This window comes from Poecilia reticulata, chromosome 16 (genome assembly GCF_904066995.2).
Source record: "Poecilia reticulata chromosome 16, P_reticulata-male-v2, whole genome shotgun sequence".
Lineage (NCBI taxonomy): Eukaryota > Metazoa > Chordata > Actinopteri > Cyprinodontiformes > Poeciliidae > Poecilia > Poecilia reticulata.
In genome coordinates, this window is record NC_088845.1 from 8,748,945 (window position 1) to 8,775,386 (window position 26,442).

The 26,442-nt window shown below is 41.5% G+C and overlaps 1 protein-coding gene across 1 annotated transcript in view; it reads right to left on the reverse strand.

Annotated features, from left to right (window-relative positions):
* Positions 1-589: 589 nt before the first annotated feature.
* LOC103477833 (forkhead box protein O6-like) overlaps positions 590-26,442 on the reverse strand; it is a 38,730-nt gene continuing 12,877 nt past the window's right edge. Inside the window, exon 2 of the mRNA XM_008431136.3 lies at positions 590-5,858. Within this exon, the coding sequence (XP_008429358.1) occupies positions 4,182-5,858 (1,677 nt within the window). The 3' untranslated portion in view covers positions 590-4,181. The remainder of the gene's footprint in view (positions 5,859-26,442) is intronic.

Genomic DNA, 26,442 nt, shown 5'->3' on the forward strand with positions numbered 1-26,442 from the left:
GCAGGATTATGAAAATCCGGAATGTTGTTTAAAAAATTTGACATTTCACAACAACTCAAATTTAAGCTATCGCCTACACGATCGTGAATGCTGATTTGAAAGTTGTCCAGCTTGATATTCACTGATGCCCTGCACACTGAGAGTAAGTCTCATGATAGTCATCCAGGTTTCCTTTCTGTGAAAACAATTCCCCTGCATGTGTAAGGATCCATTTTCTTCATACTGTGTGGCTGGAATATGCCTTGCTGCTGAAATGTGCTACACATATAAAATTTGATTGATTGATTGATTGATTGATTGATTGATTGATTGATTGATTGATTGATTGATTGATTGATTGATTGATTGACATAAGTCAATGAAATATTCTACATTTTTGCAAATATTCTCAAGATATATTATTTTGAGAATCTTATATTATAGAAATATTATATTTTTGAGAATATTATAACATATGGCTACTGTCTTAGCCATATTTTTATTAAAATGTAGCTACACAAAATACAAATGGCTAATGACAAACACAAAACAGTTCTAAAAGAACACTTAAGACTCAGAATACTAAGGAACAAGAAAAAAATAAGTATTTTTTTTCTTTAAATTTCATTTATTTAACAGTCACCAGATGATGAGATACATTCTCTTAAAAAAAGAAATAGACAGCAAACTGATAATCTTTTGAGATTCTTAAAAACTATTGTACATTTTATATATATTTATATATATATATTTATATAGATTTTTTACAAAATAAAAGTCAGTAAAACTGGCAAAAGTAGAAGGTCAGCTTAAAAATAATAATAAAAAAAACAGAAAAAGGACAACATTGGACTTGTACAACAATCACAATTAGGAATGACAAAGACAGATCTCTTTCATAAATAAATATAAGAAAATTAGACATCATATATAGCTCTCTTTCCAATAGCAGGGGATTGCTAAACATCTGTAGCACAGAATAGAACATAACTGCTTTTTGAGGTCGGAGTACTTATAAAATTCCACGCATTTTCCACAAAGATTAACTGGAACCAGCGCAACTAAAAGGCCTGAAAGAAATGTAATTTACCTCAATATTGGGTCTGATAGTCTGTGCCATGCTTGACCTTTGGCTGCAAAAATAACACCTACTCCACCCTCCATCTCCTTACAATGTGTTTCTTTTTTTGTATGAGTGCTTGGAGCAGAAAGTGGAGTCTTCTTGGGGTATCTTGAGCAGAGGTGTATCCTGTTCTCTTTAGCTCTCTCAAGACCAGTGGTAAACCAAGTTGCAGACACGCCCCTCACCAACAAAACGACTGAGCAAAGCACATATGGGAGGGGCGGATGGCATTGGATCTTGGGAAGGTCATACTGCACTATACCAACATCATTTTACCAATGGATTCAATTCATACACTATGATGTTTCAAGTCCTGTCATTGTCTGCCCCTTAGATTTCAAACAATACAACAACAACTACAAGACAACAGAATAAACACACAGAAACTAGTTGTGGATGATTGTGTGGCATTTTGACCTCATTCTTTATGATAGCCACTCAGACTGCTTGTTTTGAAAAGAAGTAATCCAGGTTTTTTGAAGTGTGGCTCTGCTAGAATTTTATACTCAGTTAATGTCTTACCTGCACAACATTAACTGTTCTATTGGTATTAATCCAGATTAGATGGCCCTGTAACATGACACTACTATGTAGTTTGAAAGAGACCAAAACGAATGCCGTCTTCTACTGACTTAAGACATCTTCAGTCTAAAACATGTCTAATATAAGCACTCATTTTATGAACCTTTAACACATTGGCTAGACCCGTTAATCACCCTGCCTCACCAGAAAGATCTAATGAACATAATTTAATGAGAGTATGAATTTCAGAGCATTAAGCATAAGTTTTAGTGAATTGCAACAGTTGTTATTTATTTATTTACTTAGCAGTTACTGCCAAACTGGCGTGCCAAATTGTTGGCCAATAATCAAATGTCTATTGTTTATAATGAGTTTCTTGTACCTGCAATTATTATGACAGGACACCCCTGTAAAAAAAAGTAGCTCATTTGGTTAAATTAAGGTTAGATAAGCAAATAAAGTCACCCTATATTTAATGGAAACAACATACCATGTCTGAAATTTGGCAAGGCTTCTGTCAAATCTTGGTGTATTAACTCACGTATATCATTCTCACCCCTCTTTCCCCACACCACCTCCATGCCACCTTTAGAAACATCTGTCACTGTCATGTTTGCATTGAGCGACTTTTACAAAAAACAGGTGGGAGGCAATGCACCACAAATTATCTTCCTGTGCACATACTGAGAACAGAAGCTATAAAGCATTTCTGGTAAGAGTAAATGTTTAAGACACAAGATAAGTGTAAAAAGCAAAAAACATTATAGTGGTTCAAGTGAAAACTATTTTATTGCCTTTTACACATTCTGTTAGGTGGTTACTCTGAAGAAAAGCAATTTACGTTCCACTCTGTTCTATAAAAGGAAGATCATTGGTGGCACACCACCTACCATCATTTCCCTTGTAAGTCCCAACAACTGTCCAATGCAAACGTGACAATAGTCTAAAGGTCTATTAAAATGGAGTTTGCACATTATTCAGATCAAAGGTTTTGTTTCAAGACAAAATAAGTCCACTTTGGACTAGAAATTAGCTTGATCCTCTAGGCTCAACTAATCTTGATTTAGGCTTAATGGAGATGCTAAGACAGTTATATATTTCACGTATGTTTTTCGAAGTTAGTTAACCTTTTAGCAGAACCTTAATTCAAAAATCCATACCTGTCCTTTAAATATTTCCCTTTGCACCTGTTTGACAGATTGAACATCAGGTTATTAGATTTGAAAACAAAGGAACATAACACAGATGATGAAGATCATTTACGATGTGAGTACACTACTGTTTTTCAGACACATTGATCCAAAGAGCATAAAAACTGAGACTAACTGATCCCACTGCAACAACAGGCTTTGTTCTCTGTATTATTTACCCTCTTTGAGCGGGGAAGTGGACAGTGACATTGCCCCTTCTCAGAGCAGAGCGGCAGGCAGAGTGACATAAAGTTAATCACCGTTTTGTCTGAACGCTCCTGGTGCATTATGCTAAAGACAGCTGGGGGTAAGCAAGGAAGGACAACACGTTAAATTCTCAATAATGACACATTGCCTCTGCATCACTTTGGAGATTAAAAGCAAGATGCTGAATTTCAATCAAGCCACATTAATGGCTTGGTGTGAGGAATGGTCACTTTGTCTGCAAAACCAGACAGAGACAGGGGAGAGACAAACCGGTTCAAGAAGCGCAGGTGAAGCAAGGTAATAAAAAAATGTGTAATTTGCCAAATTGCATGCTTGCCACTAATGATGGCATGCGTTTAATGATATGATGACAGTCTTTAGTAACCAATGACAATGCTGTCTTTACATGTTACATTCAAGAAAAAAATCCAACCTTCGTAACGTAACGTAGAAAAATAAAACTAACATGGCTGCAGAAGAAAAATCAATTAGAATTTCTGAATTTGCATGTGTAATAATTTTATTTGAAATAAATTTTAACCATAATTAAAAAAAAGTCAAATTAATCACTGTCAGAACTCATCTTTTAAATATGGTAAGAAATTATGAAAGTTTAGAGAAGTACATTTTGCACCCCAATACAGAATCACTGTAATCAAGCATCCAATCAACATTAGTAGAAATTTGTAAATTAGTCTCTGCCGCACCAGAAAAAAATCCAGCTTTTTAGTTCCTACTTCTGACGCTTTCATTAGTTGTGTTCCTTGCTTGTTCCTGTCAAATGTTGCATGCACCTTAGAAAACAAGCCAAGCTCTGCCTGAGCTGCTCTGTGAAGGCATTGCACCGTGAGATGTGACCCACTTGCAATAAAGTGCATTCAGAGTTCAGTTCTCATGGTAAATGAGAAGCGATGCCGGGCAAGCACAGCTGAGAGATTGTCATCACAGTACAGCTGATTCAAGAAAAAAAAAATTAATCTGACATGAAGTAGATCTCTCAGTAAGAAGGGGATTAAACAGAGTAGGGGTGATAGAGTAAGACAACAAAAAAAGATAGGGTGGGGTTGCTTGGTCCTATAGGCTTTGTTCACAGCCAGGAATGTCATGGTAGGGCACAGTGCTTCAAAAGTTGGATCGCAGTCCTGGTTTTGTTTTTCAGTTCAGCCAGGTACCCAGCTCTGGTTGCTGTGGGCCTGCTGTGGACCGGCCAGACCACTCATCCCCATTCCCATGCCCATAGTCACACCCATTCCCATTCCCATTCCAATCCCAACCCCCTGAGCAAGGGAGCAGTCAAAGTTAAAATCCATCTCCTCCCCTGAGTCCATAATGTCATGTAGGAGGATGGACTCCACATCACAGTCCAAGCTACCATGAAACATGTCAATGTCTAAGTCAGCTGGTAATCTGTCATGAGGGTAAGGCTGGTGATAGCCATGGTAGCTACTACCAACACTGCCGTTACCCATTCCCTGGCCATGATGGTAGGGTCCGTTAGCCAAGCCCTGGTGTTGTGAGTCTGGGTAATGACTGTGACGGGGGTGTGGGGTGGAAGCCACGTGACAGGAATCCTGAGGCATGCCAAGCATTCCCGCTGGGTTAGGGGGGAGGGTTGTAGAAGCAGGAAGGTGAGCATGGGATGGGGGACTGTACAAGTAGGGAGCTTTGTGATTGTAAGTCTGTAGCTGATTGCTGTTTCCACACGGGGTCAGAGCCGCCGCTCGTGGCGGTGTGTGGGTGTGGCTCCGGCTGAGATTGTGACCATTGTGAGCAAGGCTGTGAGGTGGGTTGTGGTTGCTTACACTGTTGTGATTATGACCAGTGGTGTGGCTGTGAGTTCTATTATGGTTATGAATTCCATTGTGGTGCACAGGATGGTGGCTGTGGTGGTTGGGTCCTACTCCATTACTCGCTTGACCTAACATAGGATGGCCTTCCCTCTCCTGTCCCAGCATCAGGTCTTTAGAACCGTACTGTTGCACAGCAGAACCTCCTGTCAGTAAACTCTGCAGTGCATTTGTACTCGAGTATGCCCGCATGGTTCCAGAAAAACTGGTAGCCTTGTTCTCCTGAATGGTCTGCATTGGTGAGTGGTGACGAAGAATACCCATCCCTGTTGTGTTGTAGACTCCTCCACCATAGGAGACCTGCCCCTTCATTCCAGAGTTGTAATGATACACAGGAGTTTGGTGCTTATTTCGGCCAACAACAGGATGTTGTTGATGTTGCTGTGGACAATGATGATGATAACTCTCCTCCATCATCTGCTCATCTAAACTTATGGCACCTGCTAGGTTAGCCAGTTGAGGCAGCTGTTCAAGTGGAGGACAGTGATTTCCTGCCCCCATTGATGGCGAGCGGGCACTGGTTGGTGATGGATAAAGGTGAGGGGAGGCAGAACAGGATAGACCACCTTCTTCTGGTTCCTCTGGTTCTCCCTCTGCTAGGATAGGTGAGAGACGTCCACTTAAGGTGGAAGCTGATGAACTAGCCCTAGAATGGAGGTCAGTCCAAGCGTCAAACTCTCCATCTGTCCCAGAAGCAACTCCTGGGCCTGGGAGGGCTTTCCGTGATGGACTACCATGGTCTGGGGAGCTTTGAAGGCCCCCTACAGCAGATCCTGCTCCAATCCCAGGACGGCCTACTCTCTTGCCTCTGATCCTGCCTTTGCTTTTTAAGTATTTAGTGCTATTGTCCATGGAGACCGCCCGTCGCCTTGGGGCTTTTCCCATTTTTCCTCCGTCTGGGTTTAGCATCCACCAGGAACTCTTCCCTGTTCCTTCATTTTGCACCCGGATGAATCGAGTGTGGAGGGAAAGGTTATGTCGAATGGAGTTCTGCAAAGACAGATGAAAGAGAGGAAGTGAGTAAAATATCAAATTAAACAGTAATTTACTTACAGTACATTTCCATTTATCTACAATATTGTTCTTTTATGAGCATAGATGTTGAGGCAGTTTTTGCTTGCAAATAAAATATACAGAGGTATTTTTCCAGTCAACATGCCTAATCATAAGAGCCATCTCAAAAGTATTAAATTCATAGGACAGCCTCAACTGGCATGAGGCAAGTCTCGTGTCAGCCTCATCCAACCTGAAGTGACCTGAGACTCAGTCTTGAGAGATTCTCTTTCTGCACATCAATTCTCGCACTTTCATTCTCATCAATCCATCTGTCCTCTTCTATTTCTTCCTTCAACTGGGCTGATGTAAGCCGCCGAGGTTGATCTTACTCTATGTTTGAAGTTGGTGCCAGTCTGGCTTTGTGCCAGCCCTGTCTCTTTTGCTCTTCTAGCTTGAATTGGGAGGAGAGGGAGGGCGTATTGCAAGACTGAGCCAGGAGCAAGGAAGGCTAATGGATGTATCCAACCCTCTGACATCAACCTTCAATGCCTATCTCTCTTCCCCTCCCTTGTTTCGTCTTTATCGCAGCCTTTCAGAGTCTTGCTTTCTCTTTTGTTACCAAGTGCTACATATTTCAACTTGTCTAGATTTTCCTTTTTCTTATGTTACACACTTCTTTGAACATAAGTCATTTTCCACCTCTGCGTTCAATCTCCATCCTTTCAATTAGAAAGTGTGCCACCAATTACTTTCCCATTATCCTTTATGCCTGCAAGTACAGTCAATGGCTCAGTAATTCATAAAATCAAGTGTATTTTTTTCATTATCATTTGCATCTCAAAGACTGCTGTTGTTGTCGCAGTTCTGCTCATAGTTTCTATGAGCCGTTTAGACTATTAAGCAGGAAAATATCAAACAAAAGCATTTTTTGTTTGAGAATATACTTGTGCAATGGATTATTTCCAATTGAGAGGTTCTAACTCTTCGACTATCTCTATTATGTTGCAGATTATTTGTATTCACATGGAACTGCTCGGCGGGGAAACAAATAAATCAAATTGCTGTGAGGAAAAACACATAAATAGGAGGCAAGCTGAATTCAGGTGATCTGTGAATGCCTCCTTGGGTTATCTTGCTGTGACACCTCCGGCATTGGGTAACCATGGCAACCTGGTAAACGTGAAGCAGCGTAACTATATCATATTGTGGTGAGAGTCAAGAGAGTTAGAGAGAGAGAAATGGAGGGAGAGCGGGGGGGGGATGGGGAAAGGATGCAAGAGGAAGCGGCTGTTTGATGCTGCTGCTCCAACACTAAGCAGCCTTTCATCTTGGCAGTGCAGGTCCGCAGGGGATGCCCGCTCCCTGCATCTGACGGCTTCTCTACGTGCCGCGCCAGCTCCCTGTCTCGATCTCTGGATCATCCACCTATCATACCACTCCAAATCATCCCCCCACCAAGCCCCATGCATGCCTAAATTAAAACATATGTAAGCCGGTTGTAAATGGGACATCTTTCAGAGAACCGAAGCACTTCGCGTTGCCACTCTGTGTGACCTGTCCGATTCAAATCTCGATTTATCCCTCTGTAAAAGAAGAGCAGCCCCACTGAACTTGAAGGGATTTGTCATCCCAAACCCTCTTTATCTGATGAATCCACCTGCTAGAGAGATTTGAGAGATTTCGGATGGTGGCCAGCCATGGCATCAACACCATGATCATAACTGGCTGCCGGAAATCTGTTACATAAATGCCAACAAATTTCTTGTCCCCAAAACATCCTGTTTTTGTGTGCGATCATGTTCAGGAATCTAAGAATAGCTCAGGTTGCAGGTGGTTCCGCCGTGGGTGTGGTTCCGTTCACATTCTGCTCTCTGAGTCAGGGGCAATTTGGCCAGCCTGAAGTCCTCACACCCCCGAAACAGGCAGTCATTGCTAATCCCCCTCCATCCCTGAGTAATCCCAGACAATCCTGGGCTAATCCCAAGTTGATTCAGAGGCACTCCCAGCTGGGTGTCTCACACAAAGCTATGCCAGGTCAACTCAGAGGCAACGGACAGGGTGGTTGTACTATGATCCTATAGTAATGCTGCATAAGAGGAGTCCATAAAGTGCAGAAAAAAGGACGACATAAAACCCTTATAGGATGTCAACGTAAGGTGGTACTAATGTTTTTGTATATTACAGTCGATGATAAAGCAGCAAGCCGGTGTTAACCATATTTTTGATGCTTCCATCAAATCAACCACCTTTATTCTGTACTCTGTCCTTGAGGGTTGGCTTTGTCACATTTTTTTTACCCCTACAGCTTGAACAGAATAAAATTGAAAACTTTATTATGTATTAAATATTCATAAAATGGAAATTCTTTTTCAGCCCCCTGGCTTGCCGAGACAGACGAATGAAGCCCACAGAAACATACAATGACAGAGGAACACACACATCACACGCTTGGGCCCAAGAAGCTACTTCCTATTCAAATCATACCCCTTTAATACAATGGGCCTGTTGGAGAGGGCTCTAAATAATGAATGAACCAGTGGCAAAGCTTATGCAGAAAGATGCACTGCTTGGTCCCCTAATACTGGAATGAACAGATGGAGTCATAAGTAGATCTGTTACTTTTCTTTTTTTTTTCATCAATCAGGCACATCCACCCTCATCAGTCTTCAATCACAACTAACTTAATTTGGCCATAAAGCAAAAGAGGTAAAGCGTAATGGCTTACAGGGCAATCAAAGCCAATTAAGGTGAACAAGGGTTTCGAGGATGTAGCAGAATCAGCTTGGGTTCAACTCTCATTAAGTCTTTAAAATCCCAATAGCTGATTTAGATATTTAGATAATAGATACGAAATAAGAGGATGGGATTCTTTGTCCTCAGATTAAAAGCTTAGGGTCTTTAAAAACAAGTCTGACATGCTGACACTTTTCCACAACAGGCAGGTTGAAGGAGATGCTGGAAGGGCTTTTGTAACTTAAAAGAAGGAAATTGTACTAAAATAGATGGAACAAAGGTTGCACATGAACAGATTTGAGGTATTTTGGGTCTTGCAAACAATTTTTCAAATAAAAAATACCACAGATTTTAAGAGCTAATTTCCAAAATATGTGTACAAATGGAAAAATCAAATCTATCATAATTTCTAGGTGTATGTATGTATGTATGTATGTATGTATGTATGTATGTATGTATGTATGTATGTATGTATGTATGTATGTATGTATGTATGTATGTATGTATGTATGTATGTATGTATGTATGTATGTATGTATGTATGTATGTATGTATGTACGTATGTATGTATGTACGTACGTATGTATGTATGTACGTATGTATGTATGTATGTACGTATGTATGTATGTATGTATGTACGTACGTATGTATGTATGTATATGACCCCTCAATATGTATCCAAGTAAGGAAATAAAAATGTTTTACTTTCTGTCCTTCTTCTGCAGACCTAAAAATACTTCAGTTGAATTGAATATATTTTCTGACTTTTTAAGACTGTTTAGAAACCGTGATTATTTATCCTGAGCATCCTCGTTAAAATCCATCTCTTGCAAATCCTGTAACACCGATCAACTACTTCCCTGTTCTCGTTTTCTTCTTAAACATTCAAACTCAGTTTAATTCAGGCACTGCAGAGGCTCTTTAGTGGTGAGAATCAATGAAGTTTAATGGCTATCAGAGTTGGAGCTTAGCACACATCAAGGTCTGATTGAAGTACACAATCCACCGGCATTATGAAGGCAGTAGGGGTGCTCAATAAACCTCACTGTTCTCATAACAATGCCTAACCGTCACCAGCTTGTCTGTTAACTGACAGTGCCCACTTGGCCACTTCGGCTTCATGCCCAACACACACCCTTCTTTCCCCCACTCCAAGTGTGAGTTGGGAGAAAATATGAGTAGATGGGGCGGCGGTGGGGGGTTTGGTCAGGGTTTGTTATAGTGCCCATTGATTCATCTGAAGCAACTTGATTGACTGGCATGGGTTCAGCTGTGGTGGAGGGTGCTGTGCATAAAGGGGTGGGAATAGGAGGTACCACAAGGGGCCCCCTCCAAACTATACAAAAGAAGTGCCCTCAAAATGCCCATCCCCCTTTATTAGGCCTCTGTTAGTATCCACTGGGTTTTTTCCCGCTCACACAGAGAGGGGCAAGGAAACGGGTCAAATGGTTTAGAAGATTCAACTTGTGGCAAATGTGCATTCATTCAAACAGAACCTAGTGAGAAACCAAGAAGTGTGAATGGAGTCTGGGAACGGGCAAAAAGAAACCACTCACCCGATTCAAACAACCTCAAGGGTGAAACAGTGCGGTGCGCTTGCCCAGCTAAGAACACAGCAGCTGTTCTTGTAGTGGCACCGGGTAAAGCCGTTTGCCACACTCGACTGGTATTACCAAACCATTTCATGCAGAATGGATCCATTATGTATTGTCAAAGGGTATCCCTCCATGGTGCACATTCATTTGATAAGCCTAAATCAACGGGGAGTAACAGAAGCACTAACTGTGTTTATTGTGATGCTGTTTTTGCCCGTGCAGAAGGCAGGAGGGATCAGGGGGAGGGGAGATTTCAACACAAGCAGTTTTGTTCAGCACAGGAATGAGTTTTGTCAGCTAAGCCTGTCTCCAGGCTATTGGTGGAAATTAGCGCCAGCTAAATATTCGCTTTCCGTGATTGATGTTACGGCTTGAGTTGTCCCTTTGAAGGAAAATAAAGAATTTGAAGCCGTGTGGATTAAAAGGGACAGAGTTGGGGCAATTTCACGTGTCTGAGGGGGGACTTAAAATGTGACTGTAGGGCCTTGATGGCGGCGCAGATATGGCACGATGAGGCTCTGCTGATACGGTGTATCAAAGAGAAAAGACAAGCAAACCTTTGACAGTGAGTACAAGAAATAAAATTTGAAATTGACTGTGTGTGTATGAGAGGTAGTGCATGAAAGAGGAAAAGAGAGAGATGTAGTTATTTGCCTGAGAAGCCCAGAGCCAGATGATTAAAATCCCTTTAGGAGGCTTCTTTAAGAGAGACAGATGGGTAGACAGGCCTGTTTTGGAACGCAATCAAATTGAAAAGATTAAAAAGGAGTCTCTTTTATTAGGAGGTGAGAAACAGTTACTTCTCTGCCACATGCCATCATCGCCTCCACAGCGCTGGTCACGACTGCATTGGCATGCAAGACACATTGTGTTCCTCATTGGGAAAGAAACAAACCTGGGATTAGGAAATACATGAATCTCCGTGCATTACTGTTGTAATACTGATGAGTGGTTGCAACAGTTATGTTACACAAAGCAGCTGTAAAATAAAAATAACAAAAAAATATTTGGGTCTTATTTGTGTCATCTTATACAGAGCTGCAGTTAGAATCAGACTGATGGAGGGAATTGGACAATAATAAGCTTGAATTCTGTGGAATTATTGTCCTTGATAATTCTGACCTGTTGCGAAAAGATACTATGGCACAGTAAGGTTTTTAAAAATAGCAACACGATTTTTAAAATGGTGGTAGTTTAAGTTTTAGCCACTCATCTTTCCTGTTTTGGCTGGCTTGAGCAATTTAAAGCACATAAAATGGAAATTATCATACCTGAGCGATGTAGCGCTACGTTAGTGGTTATTAAAGGACAACATTATTACCTGAGTGCTGTTTAACTTGTCCCTGTTTGTCAGTTGAGCAACTTTTGCTACTGACAGTGAGTCTGTTGGGATAATTTCCAAAACATTATCAGACCTAAAAACATAGAAGCATCCCCTTTTTGATGCCGTTGTGCAAATTCAAAAATCTAATCCACTGTTAAGTGAACCAATGAGTTACACCCTAACACCCACACACACACACACCCCTACACACGCACGCACACACACACACACACACACACACGCATACATACATACATACACACACACATACATACATACATACATACATACATACATACATACATACATACATACATACATACATACATACATACATACATATATATATATATATATATATATATATATATATATATATATATATATATATGTGATAAAATAATTTATGATGATGTTTAATGAATGTAGTTGCAATGACAAAACAATTGAACACTTCAAAGAAAATTCTTCTCAAATATTTAAATAAATCACGTATAATAAATTTGAGGGGGAAAAATCTATATTTGTGGAACATTTTAGTGAGGAAAAATTAGAGCTATGAAACTTTTGAGCAAATAAATACTGTACTTAAACTATAAACATTGTATTTATAAAAAACTTCATTTGTCAAAAAAAGTTAAAAAAAAAAAAAAATGTCTTTCATCTGAAACAGAAATTATATCCAGCTAAAGTTGACATTACAAAATCAAAGTTAATAATGGTTCAGTTCAACTCTAATTTTAGGGGGGGAAAAGTTGCGTTCATTGATTTGTGTTGAACCACTCGGCATTCTGCACCTAATCTTTGCACCAGAACTGAACATGTACAACTTGAATGCTCATTCCTTTGGCTTCCGCTGTACTTGACTGTAGTTTGCACAGCAGAGTGAGTCCAAGCACAGTGAAAGGTGCTCTGAATCCGACCCCATTATTCCACAACACTGCAGGAGTGCCATTTATAAAAAGGCTTAAAATGGAAAGCAAGTGTGTGGTAGCGTGTCTGGTAGCCTCAGATCAGGAAGTGGCTGTGGAGAGGGGTGTAATGGAGTTGGTGGGGGATTCCTGCCTGACTGTGCACTAATTGCAGCCAATGGTTGGCAACCCATCATCTGTGCCCACCCTGGCGCCAGGGGAAGGGTTGGCATTGGGGCGACAGGGTGTGGGATAGAGAAGGGCTGCCGCAGCTTTTGTGGCTAAAAATAGATGCTAACAGATTAGAGTAGCATCTGAGACCCTGATAGGGGATCGGAAAATCCGCTTTACCGATGCCAGGGACAGCCAAGAGTTTCCGGTGGGCGCAAAGAGGACACAATCTGGGCATTGCGTCTGACGCCCACACACAGAACGGGGGAGCCTTGGATTTGGAGGGAGCACATGAACACGCACGTGCCACAGTACAGCATGGGTGTGGTTTATTTTCCACAGGGGCCTGCAAGGTAGGCAGACCTCACACCCTCCCACAGAGGATTCACACAACAGGTGTTTGGGCTGGGCCACCTGTGGGGCCGGCCGCCTGCTCGCACTTCACACCTCGACTGGGGAGCAAACTAACATTTTCCACTGGGCTCGCCATCCTCTTGTTAAAGACCAACACGTTTCTGGAGAGGCTTTTACAGCTCTTTTTACAAGATCTGCAAAATATGTGTGCGTGCAAGCGTGCGCAAGTCAATCTGCATTTATGAGAGCATGTGTGTCAATATTTTTGTATCAGGCCGTTTAATAGCCGACAGCCATAGTGTGGATTTGGTTATGCAGAAATCTCCCTCTGCTATATACAAAGAAACTGTCAGCCAACAACAGAATCGATGCAGACCAAGGGCTTTTTTTTTTTCACTCTCAGGCTCCACATAATCTCATTCATAACAATGAGAATCTCATTTCCTACATTCTAAAGGTCAGTGCACACCTCAGATCACACTTTAATAAAAATCATTCTCAGCGTTTAATTTAATTTCAGCAAGGCAGGAAACTCATAGGCAGCCATGCACATGGCATGCAAAATTCATCAGATTGTCCCTTTAATTGCTTCAATTTCACAGTATAGAGAAGAATGACCACAATTACAGAGAGGAAGACAAATATACAAATATGGGCCACAGGGGCACATCTGCAGAGGGCACAAACATTCAGAAAAGACAAATAGTCTGTCGAGAAAAGTCAGCGGCTAGGTTTGTTCATTTTTCAGTCAAATCAGATTGGCAATTTCGAGGGCAAAAATCATGTCCAGCTTTGTCATAACACATTTTAACTCTCATAAAAAGCTGTACCCAGCAGCCACATAATCATGCTCAGGCACACTTACACACCTGTGCAGAAATTTATCCCATCTTTCTGACACATAGAGGAAAACATGACACAAAGCCTGGCACACTGGGCACGCTCATTACTGCAATGCCAAGCTACCAGTTGCTAAGGAGACCTGTGGGAGAGGGAGGATTCCTTGTTGTTGCTATAGCAGCCAGCTCTCTCCCTGCCAACTCTCTCCCTTAGGGAGAAAAAAAAGGCAAGAGGTGGGGGGTGAAGTGGGTAGAGGTAGGGGGCAGCAGTTTAATGGGGCTATGAGGTGCAGGGGAACTTCATTAGCCATCAATGTGCACTGCACCCACCAATGCGCCCCATGAATGCCTACTCACATGCTGCACTTCAGCTCGCAGACTTCCACTTACCCACGCATAGACCATGGACCCCCACCTATTCATACACCTATATAGAGGAGAAGAATGAAAAAGGGGCGGCATGTTTAGAATGAAAAGCTTAGTTTATCTGCACATGGGAGAGGTTGAGAGGGTAGAGGTGGGTGAATGACAAAGGAAGGATCTTGAACAAGGGAGCCTGCTTGGAGGGAGTTGTAGGGATCTAAATTTCTGAGGCTTTGTTAGCTAAAAGCGATATTAGGACAATTATCTGTGTAAATGTGTTCCCTCTGAAGCAGCATGAACCTTCAGTGACAAGCACTATCCTCTACAACGACGGAAAAGATTTTTGCACTCAGACAAACTGTGGGAACATTAATATTTCACAAGCCAGCAGTGTTTCAAAAACATTTTGAAATCCCCTCTTGCATGACGACGTTTTCCCATTCCAACACACCTGAGTCAAACAAACAGCTCTGGCAATGTCCCGAAAACGGTATTAGATTCCGTGGCATCTAGTTTTGCATGGTGTCATTTCTAACCCCATATTCCATTTTTTTCTGTACATTGGTTCCAATTCTGTATAATAGACCATGCACATTATTTTGTTGGTTGACAAATCTAGTTTTTCATCAAAAAAAATTTTATTCACCATTTACAGGTTCTACTCTGCACTCTGTGCTCAGTTATTCCCCAGCATGACAGAGAACAAAATGCAGCTGAAAGACCAGTTAAGACATTTCTGACGTTCAAAATAAAATGATAAATCTAAGAATTGAATCATTATTTGTCAGGATTTAGCTGAAATCACACATTTGAAATCAACAAGTCATATTAAAATATAGAGGAAACATTCTAATGTTAGCCTTTACTGTCTATAGTATCAAAACATGAGTTTATTGAATACTGTAGATTAGTCACATCAACAAAGCTAAATCTTTAAGACAAATGATGATGCTGCACCTGACTAATGTATTGTAAAAGAAAAATAAGAATAATCAAGAGGAGTGTGGTGTCTTTCAGGTTAAGTTCCTAGGATTGTCAATGGTGTTTGTATAAATATGTGTCACTTTTCCAACATGATGGGAGCCAATTGAATGCTTTTGTGCCTTACAGAGAAAAGATAAAGTGGTTCACACAAATGCATGGTATGAAAGAGTTGAGAAAAAACTTGAAAAATGTGAAAGCATTCATTCTTCTTTTATTGCAAAATATCAACAGTTGGTACTCAAAGTTGAACCCAAATAGTGGGGGAAAAAAATGTATGCCTCCAAATCATTCCAACTTAATTGTTGGACAGAGTCTAGAGAAACAAGATGTCTGTGAATTCAAAGAGAACGAGAGCGCTCTCAGGCAGCGTCAAAATGACTTCTGTATGCACAAGCTGTGCTTCGAATATCGACAGTCTGATAACCTGCAATGCCCCCGGCTGCCTCAAATTCTCATATTTTAAGTGGGAGAGTACTGTACGGACGAGAGAGGGTATTGATTCAGTCTGAATTAACTCAGCTTGCGCGTGAATGCTGAAGAATGCCACCAACCCACCTCCCATTACAGCCCTGACACCCCCTCGCCCGCTCCCACCTCCTTGACCAAAGCTTGGGCAGACTGAGTGAGAGCTCATGAGGAAACAAAATCAAGAATGGTTGAAAGAGGACATTCCTCTCCGACTCAGAGGAATGAGAAAGATGGGGGCAGGGAGGGGGGCAAGAAGAGACAGAATTCACTACCCCTCCTCCCATTGTCTCCGTTTCCTGAAACAAAAAGAGCCCAATTAAGTCAGTTTGAGTTAGGGTCATTTGTGTGTGTGTGTGTGAGCGAAACGTGTATTCAAACCATGAGTGTGCGTGTGTGTGTAATAAAGGATACAGAGGGGCAACGTACTGTAAGTTGTGAAGCTGTCTGAGAAAGACAGAATAAGGGATGGGGGCTGCAGTTTGGTAGGCCTCTGTGTGTGGGAGGAGGGAGTGGGGGGGCCTCTCCCATTCCAGCCTAAGAGGGCCAAACTTGCTCTCAGCTCCTCGGCAGGAGACGCTGAAATATTAATCGCCACGCTCCAGCCGCAGACTAGAGAACACAATCGCTTCAAACTCCCACCCTAATGAGTGTGTTCATGAATGGCTAATGTGCACAGATGGGGGGCTGATGACTGGATAGATCGCAACGGGGTGTTGAGGGAGGGAGACGAGAAAAGCAGGGAAGTGGAGAAAGTGAAATTTCGGCGGGGCCTGCCGGTGGAGGTGGTGAAGGGCTGCACAGGCATGCCATGACCTTTTAAGAGGTTCCTGAAAACTTAATTAAGGCTAGCCCTGCGCTACTCTTTCTCCCTTTTGCTTCCTTTTCTACACACACTCTTGCATGCCTGCACACGCACACACACAATTTTATGCGATCCTCCCATCCACCCTCCTTCAAGTGTATGCTGATCATTTACCCTTGATTCCTTCTGCACATACACCCCGCAGAGCTGATGTAAAATTCTTTTCTAGGGATAAAACTTCAAAGATTTCCGTTCATTTTTAACAAACATCCCAGTTTATTAGACATGTTGAGGCGTGCAAAGAAACACGTGAAATTACAAATAAAAAAAAAACGAAAAACAAAGAGCCATTAAATCTGCAGGAGCAGGTATGTTTTTCCTCACCCCCTATGTAGATACACCGCAGGAAGAGGAAAGACTAAACTTACAAGAGGAAGGTAAAGAGTTGTTTCATCTCAAGCACCATTCACTTCTGCAGGGAAATTGGAGTTACATCTCACAAATGGATTGAAATAATCTTGCAAAGCAGAGCATGTACTGGAGGCCAAAGGGTCCTCTCCATTGGAGATTGTTCCACATTGAATGTTAATGTTTCACATGCAACATTGATAGCTGAACCTGACCTTTCCCTCACCCTGCTGATAATTTATAAGCATCGTTTCTATTGTCATTACTTCATCACATTTCAAGCAGCGATGCCAGAAAGGCCTCTTTCTGAACAACAACAAAAAAAAAAACAGAAATGCAGGTTAACATGTCTTCCCATGACTCTTCATTACCATAAAGGCTAGCGACGGATTAAAAGTGCCTGGCGTGTGGACGCATATGCAGACATACAGCCATGCATCAGCATAGATCCTCTCACTGCATCTAATTAGAGGCATGGGATGCTGTGACCCAATTCCAGACGTTTCTGTGTTAGTCTGGGTCCAAGCATCAGCTTGGATTCAGATGGGAGATGCAAAGGCCCTTATACAGACAAGTACAGGTGTGTTCTAAAAATCAGGAATATCATCAAAGTCTGTTTATTTCAGTAAATGAAATTCAAAAAGTTATTGATACATTATATACAGAGTGATTTTATGCAAGCAAAATTCAGTTTCTTAGGCAAATACAGAATTAGACAAGATCTTTTTTTTTTTTTAAAGAATATTACTGAACTGACAACAGTACTGACACGCTCCACAAAAAGAGTAAGCATAAAAAGGTCAAGTTTAGAAATATAAAGTTGAGTGGAAGGAAAAGGTGTTATGGAAAAGCAAGGTTGAGGTTTTCTCAAGTTATCAGTACCATTTCCTCTGCTGGGTAAACGGCTGCATGTTTTAGAGAATCCTCATGATCGCGCTCAAAACTGTGAGCATCACAACTCCTCTCTACATCTAGTCCAAAACCAAGGGAGCCCGCTCTCTTCGCTCACCGTCTTTATCTAGACTTAAACATTATCCAGAAGATAGTCACTGATAACTTCCACAAGGAGGGTAATTGCTGACTGATCATGTAATGCTGCGTCTGAGCATACTGATGGAAAGATGAGGGAAAGAAAAAGTGAGGTATAAGGATGCATGAAGCACATTTCCTTTCATTCCCATTTAGCACACAACCTGTACGTAAAGCCAATGTCCTTTAACAGCAGTACTTAACACCTGTCAACAATGTCAAAAGCACCATCATTTGGCTTAATGATCATTGTATCTCTGTTTGCTTAGCCAAACATATCAGCCTGTGTTTTGATGGGGACAGCGAGGGCCAATAACCTAAAAAGGTTGGAGGCCCATACAGAGGGAGCCTGGGCTTCTGTAATGTCTGAGCAGGGCCATGTTCGCTCCATCACGCACCACAATCATCCAGTAATTATACAAAAAGAGCTATACGTAGATGTACAGTATGTTTTAGTAATTCAATTTTTTGGTTTTTATTAGCTGTAGCCCTTAATCATGAAATACTGCAAATATAAACACTTCAAAGTAAATATTTCCTTTATGACATTCTAATTTACTGAATGTCATAAATGAGAATAAAATGACAAAAATGTAATAAATTAATGTATAAATTGATCTTACAACATAATCTCAGACAAGTTTTGCTCATTCAGTGAGTACAAAGCTGGGGTTGTAACATACGAAGCCAGTATCATGACATGTCTTCAGCATCACATTATAATGGAGAATAGTTATTTTCTTCTTTATTTCTAATATTGATCCAGAAGAAAGTGAGAGCTGGCGAAGAAATTCATATCTGAGGCATGAAAATCCTTCTTACAACGTTATCTCACATAGATCAGTTATTGACACACACTTTAAAACTAGCAGCATCAAAGACAATTGTTTTGATTGCAAGACCGTAGACTGAGCACAGCAACAGATGTTAGGAAAGAAATATATCAAAAAAAATAAAAACGAAAAGCTTGCTGCAGACATTTGGGATGTCAGGCTTTGAAAATGCAGTTCATCACTTTACAGATAAGAGACTTTGGAGCGGTTGAAATGAGAAAATAATAATGAAGAGGACACAAAGTAGAATTCAATCCCCGAGGTCAATCAAGCATTTAAATCAGGATTCAAGCATATGTTTAGCTCAGTCACATAACCTTGGATGAAGGCGTGGAATAGCATAAGATTTTCACAAAAATCACCACATTTTCACTGCAATTACAGAAAATTTGTGTCATTTGCGCGGCCAGGACATCCAACAAAAAAAATGCTTTGAATACTTCTTCAAGAGAAATTTGAAACAGCTCACGTTGGAAACCAGCCACAAAACTTTGATTAACGCATATCTACTTTAAAATAGAGTTCTTCACGCATGGTGCACAGAAACAAAGATGCTTTGTTTTCAAAGCAGACAATTTTGCATCTTTGTTGGGCAATTTTAACGCTGTTATCGTTTGTGCATCGTTGTTGACCGAACATTTTCACAATTTCCCCTTTTAAAAACATATTCCCCATCAGACTCACAGGGCAAAAGGAGTTGCTGGTAGCATCATTAACCAGCAGGCTGTACCCAATGATTACTTTGATGGCCCCCAGCTATCTATCACCAACACCTGAAGACAGATGACGCTAGATAGAGGCATATTTACAATAAATGCATGGCTGTGAGCACCACTGGGGGGTTTGGTTTTTGTGCACAAACTGTCAGGATGCCATAAATGTAAATACACATCTGTCAGCAGCATTGCATGGACTAAGACACATATGTGAGGTGCTGCTACACCTCTATATGTTCCTTTGTGTGTGTGTGTGTGTCTGTGTGTCCTGGCACTCCTGGAAGGGGGGCTGGAGTGTTTCCGCCTGAGTGCGGCTGTCAGTGGGCATCACTCAGCCCTGCAGTGTGGCAGTACGCGAGGATCATTAGTGGAGACGGAGGGAGCAGAACGGAGCAGAGCAAGGGGAGGAAAAAAGGGAGAGAGGGGCAGCGACTGGGTGAGTCGGGCAGCACGTCTTAATATCCGTCTTGAGAGTATTACACACACGGCAGTGCACTTCGCTCTCAGTCACGCAATCACCCCACCTCAGAGGGTCCGCCATGGTGCCCTCTGTCATCGTCTCCCGTTTTGTCACTCTGTGCGCCTTCACCCTTCTGAACCTGCCCCCCCCTTCATCTCTTCTGAACCCGTTCTGTCCCTCCCAGTACCAAGTCATGCTCTTTAAGCTCCACATGTCACAGGTTTTATTTGTCCCTGCTCCACATTGATCCACCTTGCATTCTTTCTTATTAACCATCACTTTATCCCAGCCCCCTGCTTTTATCTTCGCTCACTTTGCTTCATACAGCTGATTGTCTCTTTGCACTGGAGTATCATTGCTACTTGACCTGCTCTTGACTGCAGCAAGGTGAAACAACTGATCTACACATTTGAGGAATAAGCTTCTTTCTCTTTTTGTCTTTCATCTTGCAGTGTTTCGCAGTTCTTCATCCAATGAATCCATAGGTATAAACAGGTGCATTGAATGTGATTTGTGTCGCAGTTTGTGCCAGTGTGCGTCATTATAAGGTCACAGTTGGATGATGCCTTGCAAAGCACATGCTTTGGAATGTTTTAACAAGTAAAATATCTTGTGACCAGTGTGCATTCAGGAGCAGTATCTCGTTATTACGAGAAACGTTCACGTTACATAAAGTTTTGATCTCGTTATAATGTGATGAGATTGTTATAATGAAAGATTCTCATTATAGCAAAACTCAAAATTGGTTAAAAATGAAAAACTTTCACATGAGAAAGAAATATAAACAGGCAGATTACAACTTTTATAAGGGTTTAAAGAGGTTTTCTCTGACTCCTTCGCATCCTGTGTCTTCTAGATCAGGGTATATTTTCATTTCAGGCAGCATCGACATCATAAATGTCACTACAAGGGTCAGTTGTGGTTGAATGTATTAATAGAACTGCCCATTAGCAAACTGTTAAAATATTTTATATATTACTAAATATAAAATATTATCCACATTCCATTAGAACTTCTTAAAATGTAAACATTTTTACAATGTTTTCACATTATTGTAATTTGGTCCTGTGCAAATGAAAATTGAGTTGACTGACTGACTGACTGATAAATAAATAAATAAATAACCGGACAAATGTTATCTTAAAGTTCAGTTTAGGTGGCCATAGCCTCCATTGGGCCGCCTTAATTGCTATGGTGGGCTGCATTTGGCCCGAGGGCCTTGAGTTTGACACTTGTGTTCTAGATGATACTTAAACATCCCAGGAAGTGTTGCTGTTTTGCTGTTACGACCTTCCTGATTTAAATAAGAAGATATTTTGATTTTAATGAGATATAAATTGCATCATAACGACTTTTATACCTCATTTAAACGATACAGTGTTCTAGTTTTAATGAGTTTTATATCCAGTTATCACGAGAGACATTATTGTGATAACAAGATGCTGCTCCTGAATTTATTTGCAGGTTCTGGCAGTGAAACGCTTCAGTACTATCCAGTGGCCCAGAATCAGCCGTATTTCTGTTGATATCAACTTATGCAAATGAGTATAACTTATGAAGACGCCTGGCTGCACTGGATTTTTACTTAGGGGTATCAGCGTACCCTTTTTCTAATACTTAACAATTATGAGTTAGTTTGTGCTGGTGTATCACCTGTAGATTCATAGACCTTCGCTGCCTGTGCAGCAAACCCAATACTACAATCAACATGTGAGACAAATTAAATAAACATAGCCGTCTCTAGAAGGCTAGCTCTGTTAGCACAAGTGTAAATTTGCCCATCCTGGTTCCGCTTAGCTCAAAAAGTTTCCACGCTCAGGGATCCATCTGTTTGCATTACCGTCACAGCATTTATCACACACAGATTAGGGCCGATTCTGTAATACACTTGTCCCAGTGAAACATTAGTGGGCTTGGTGTTGGCACCAGCTGTGGGTGCAGTTAAGCGCTACAACCCAGCTGATGACAGCAGGACAGCAATATCATGAGGTTGTGCAAAGTAACCTGGACAGATGCCAGCTCAGCTAAAACGCAGAGATTTTGGATGCTCTGAGTCAGATATGAAATCAGGCTGAGAGTGAATGCACTAGACTGACTCAGTGAAACAGAGGGCATGAAAACGTCACTATAGCCTTATTTAGACATATGTAGCATATTCCATAGGTCAGAGTGACACTAGACTGACTTCTATTCTTTCACTCCTGTAAAAACATTTCCCCCGTAAAATATTTGTTCTTTTTGTGAACTGAACAAATTATAATATCAGATAAGAGTAATTTGAACAAACGGCCCCATTTTAAAGCCATTTCTAAGGCTTTAGGACTCAACTCAACCACGGTGAGAGCTATTATTACAAAATGGAAGAAAAGTGAACCTTCAAAGGACAATTACTCCAGCAGAACCTGAACTGAAAGGTCTCCACCTGGATCTAACGATCCAAATGGGAACCGTATTGTAGTGTTTAACATTTTCCAGTTGATAACAACTCATTAAGTCAAACCTTTCTCAAGAAAAGCCAGGAAAAAATATTTTTTCGTGGCTAAAAACATGGGTTCTTTGACCCTCCCACACTCTTTGAACGATGTACAGGAGGAGCGTGGTAAATGTTACGATCGGACAGCGGGGTAGCGGGCCGATTGTACCGTCAAGACCGTCAATTTCCAAAACCACACACACAAAAAATCTTGTAAATGCGCACACCAGGTCAGCGCGACCCCGATGGACTGCATACAGAGTAAAAAACTCATGAGGTCTAAATAACTCCATCTCTTATGACCGCAAGAGGGTTTAGGATATTTATTGTAAAGTTGTAAACACGCACAACACACTCACACATGCACAACACACACACACACACAAGCAGCCTAGTCTAACCTCAGCAGCTTCCCCTCAGCTGCCCTTTTGGCACCTCGTTGCCACTCATTCAGATCTCAACCCCGTCGATCTCTTGTATGATCGCTTGTAAGGATTTGAGAAAAGACTTCTCTAAGCTGATTGGAAGGGAAGGGGGCAAATTACCATTGCACAACTGTGCAAAAAATGTCATGGGTCATGATTTGCCTTATGTAACAGCTCATATGTGTGTGTGTGGGGGGGGTGCGTGTGGGTGTGTGTGCGTGTGTGTGCGTGCGTGCGTGTGCGTGCTTGTGCGTGTGTGTGTGTGCGTGCAACCCTCCCTCCCACCACCCTTACCCCACGCCATTTACCCATTTTGCACTAATTGAGGGATCTTTTTTTCAGAAGCTGTTATTGCAGACATTTAATTATTTATTTTGACGGGAAGCAATCTGGTGGATAGTGAAGAGATTGCAAATGTGTGTGTATGTATGTATGCAGGCATGGGACAGAAGAGAAAAGGGAAACGGAGAGCAGCACGGGGTCAGTGTAGCTTTTTGGGCAAATGTGCATCTGAGAGCACTGCCTCTGTAAATCACCTGTACACTACGTCTGTGGGGCTTTGCATGCACATGCAAGAACAGTGGATGTAACATTTACTCTGTCTGTGTATGTATGCGTGTATATGTGTGTGTTACATCTTAGAGTGCATGGCATTCTCAGTGCAGTGGGACTGCACTAATGGAGCCACACTTGAGCTGAAGTGTGCAGAGTGTAGCTGAAGTGCAGCCAAGTCTAACTTCCAGTCCTGCATAGAAGCCCTATAATCTACTCTCTACTATTCTGTTTCTCCATTTTCCCCACTTCTGTCCCCATCCGTGTCTCCATCAATTTAATTTTTCATCCCTTCTTCATTCCATGCCCTAGTCTCGTCTGTCTGTCTCCCGACCGTCTCCCTGTTAAATCTCTTTATCCTGGTTTGGAAAGTAAAGATGACACAGAGCAGCATCCTTGCTGGTTCAGCTCTGGGTTCTCTTTTTCTTCTCTGTTCCCGTTGAGCAGTGAAGAGAATGAAATAAGGGAAGGCGACGTGCAACCACCAGTCGTGTTGACCTTTTTCAGTCTCCAGCACCCGAGGCACGGTGAGTGAGACATTAGGAAAATGACTGAGCATTATTAACCCTTACTATCACACACATTTTGCCATACTGTCTCTTTAGATGTCTTTTTCTTTAATTGCACAGAATCTCAAACAATAAACTGTGACGTCACATAAAGGGTATGAGTATTTTGTGAATGCAGGTTCCCTCAGAGTGTCTGTAATAAAATAATAACAATAAATTCAGGTTTTATTGAAAATGTCTGTTATAGGACTGTTCAATTTGGGAAAATTGTTTGGGAACAATTATTAATGTAAACAATTATAGAGGGAGGTAAGGGACTTATATAAACTATATAAGTTCAGTCCATTTATCATTCATGGCAGAAAAAAAATCTTAAAGGGAAGTCATAGAAGAGGTCCCAGGACAGAACCTTGGAGAACACCAGAAGTAACAAGAGTGTGTGACCTGGGTTTGAAAAATTTCAGCTGTATGAGGTGCAACCAGAGATGAAAACATTAAAAAGTTAAGAGATGTGTTGGTGATTCTATAAAGCTGCTCAGCAGGATGTTGTGGGATTTGGTGTCAAAGGCTTAGATCAAGGAGAATGAAGAAGGTCAATAGTCCCTTATCTGCCAAAATATTTATTTTCTGGTATTTCTTTTTTTTTTTTTTTTTTTTTTTACAAGAGACTTATCTCTGAAATGGAGGGTCAGAAAGCAGATGTGATGTTCTGAAAAAGCCTATACAGATTTTTAATACTAGGTCCAAATCATATTAATTTAAGCCTTAAGTTTATTAATCTTTTTATTTCAACTAAAACAGTTTTGTGTGTGTGTGTGTGCATGTGTGTGTGTGTGCGGGGGTATGCGTGTGTGTGTGTGTGTGTGTGTGTGTGTGTGTGTGTGTGTGTGCGCGTGTGCGCGTGTGCGTGTGTGTGTGTGTGTGCGTGTGTGCGTGCGTGCGCGCGCGCGCGTGCGTGCGTGCGTGTGTGTGTGTGTGTGTGTGTGTGTGTGTGTGTGTGCAATTTTCAGTTGTGATTGAAACGACCTTATTGTATGTTTTACAAATTAAGATAAAAAAAAAACACTAGTAGGTATGAGAAAGGTTATTTAGCATTTTCTAACAGTAAATTTACATTCATTCATAAGTGGCCTTATGTGTTTTAAATTTAACTTACTGAAACTTCCAGAAATCCAAATGAACTTTAGTCAATATTTCCAATAAGACTCTCTGTCTTGCTTTCCTCTTCCATTTTACCCCAACTTTGTATGTTCACATGACTGGCACATGTGCATGTGTGGCCAACCCTCTACTCCAGTCAATCAGTGAGCAGAGACAATTCCCCGAGTGACATTTAGGGAGAAGAAAGAGAGCCATTTATCACTTTAGTTTTGGGATAATAAAAGAATGACTGAATGAGCCTGTGTGTGTGTGTCGCTGTGCGTGTGTGTGTGAGCAAGAGAACAGGCAAGAGAGGAAAACTGCTAAAGATGAAAAGGGAATTTCAAAAAGCACATGAAAGGAGCAGGAGAAATAAGCGAGGGAAGAGGGAAATGAGTGATAAAAAGGCTACTTTGTGGGGAGGACTGTGTGTGTGAAATAGAACAAGAGAGGGAAGAAGGGAAAGCTGTGAGTGACTGACAGTAAAAAAGAGAAGTGTAGTCAAGAGAAAGAAAGAGCCTAGAGTACGGGGAGAAAAAAGGCACAGAGACAGAAGAGGGGTTGGAAGAATGCTCTTGGCTCAGAGAGAAAACTGAGGAGAAAGAGTGGAAAGAACCTCAGATGAAAAAAGAAGCTGAAAAATGAGTCCACGAGAAAGACGGAAAGGTAAAGGAGACAGTCTGGAGACAGAGCTGAGTTCATTCAGGGCTATGAGTAGACTTGGAGTCCAGACCTCACACGGTCAGCATACTAAACACAGGAGCCAGTGTCCTGACCCAGATTTATGCAACTGACATACTAATCTGAACCGTAAAGAATTTCACCCCCATGCATGACCGAATGTATCTGTAACCCAGGGGCCCCCTACCTTCAGCCCTTTTATCCCAGCTGTTCTTACAGTCACCCCCTAACCTCACACAAATCCAGTAACCTCCTCACCCACGTGACGACTCTCCCAAGCAAATTTGCTCATGCATGAGTTGCTTGACAAATATAAACAAATTTTACAAAAAAATATGGAAGGCACTCTATGTTTGAACTAGATTCTGTTAGTCTATTACATTAAACAGTTTGTAATTAGAATTTGACAAAATATTTTCACAGTCTGTGGGGTGGGAACACTGTTACAGTGCAAGCTTTTAAAATATGAAGTGATTTCTTCCTATGGCTTTTGGTCTTTCAGCAGAAATGAGCTGACATTACAGCTCAGCAGGGTCCTCAACCCTCTGCTACCTGATGTGACCTCTGCAGCTCCATCCATCAGCCCTGAACACGTGGTTCGGCTGCAGTATAGCCACCATTAGCATAACAAGCATATTTCCTGAGCATAACTCTCACTACCTCTCCTTTCTAATACGCTCCCTCTTTTTTTTTCCTCCATCCACCTGCTCCAATCAGTCAGCATTAACTATATTTCCCTTTATGCCGCGGCTCCCTCCATCACTCGCCCGGACCGCCAAGCTCAGGTAAACTGATCGGCGGCCCCTTA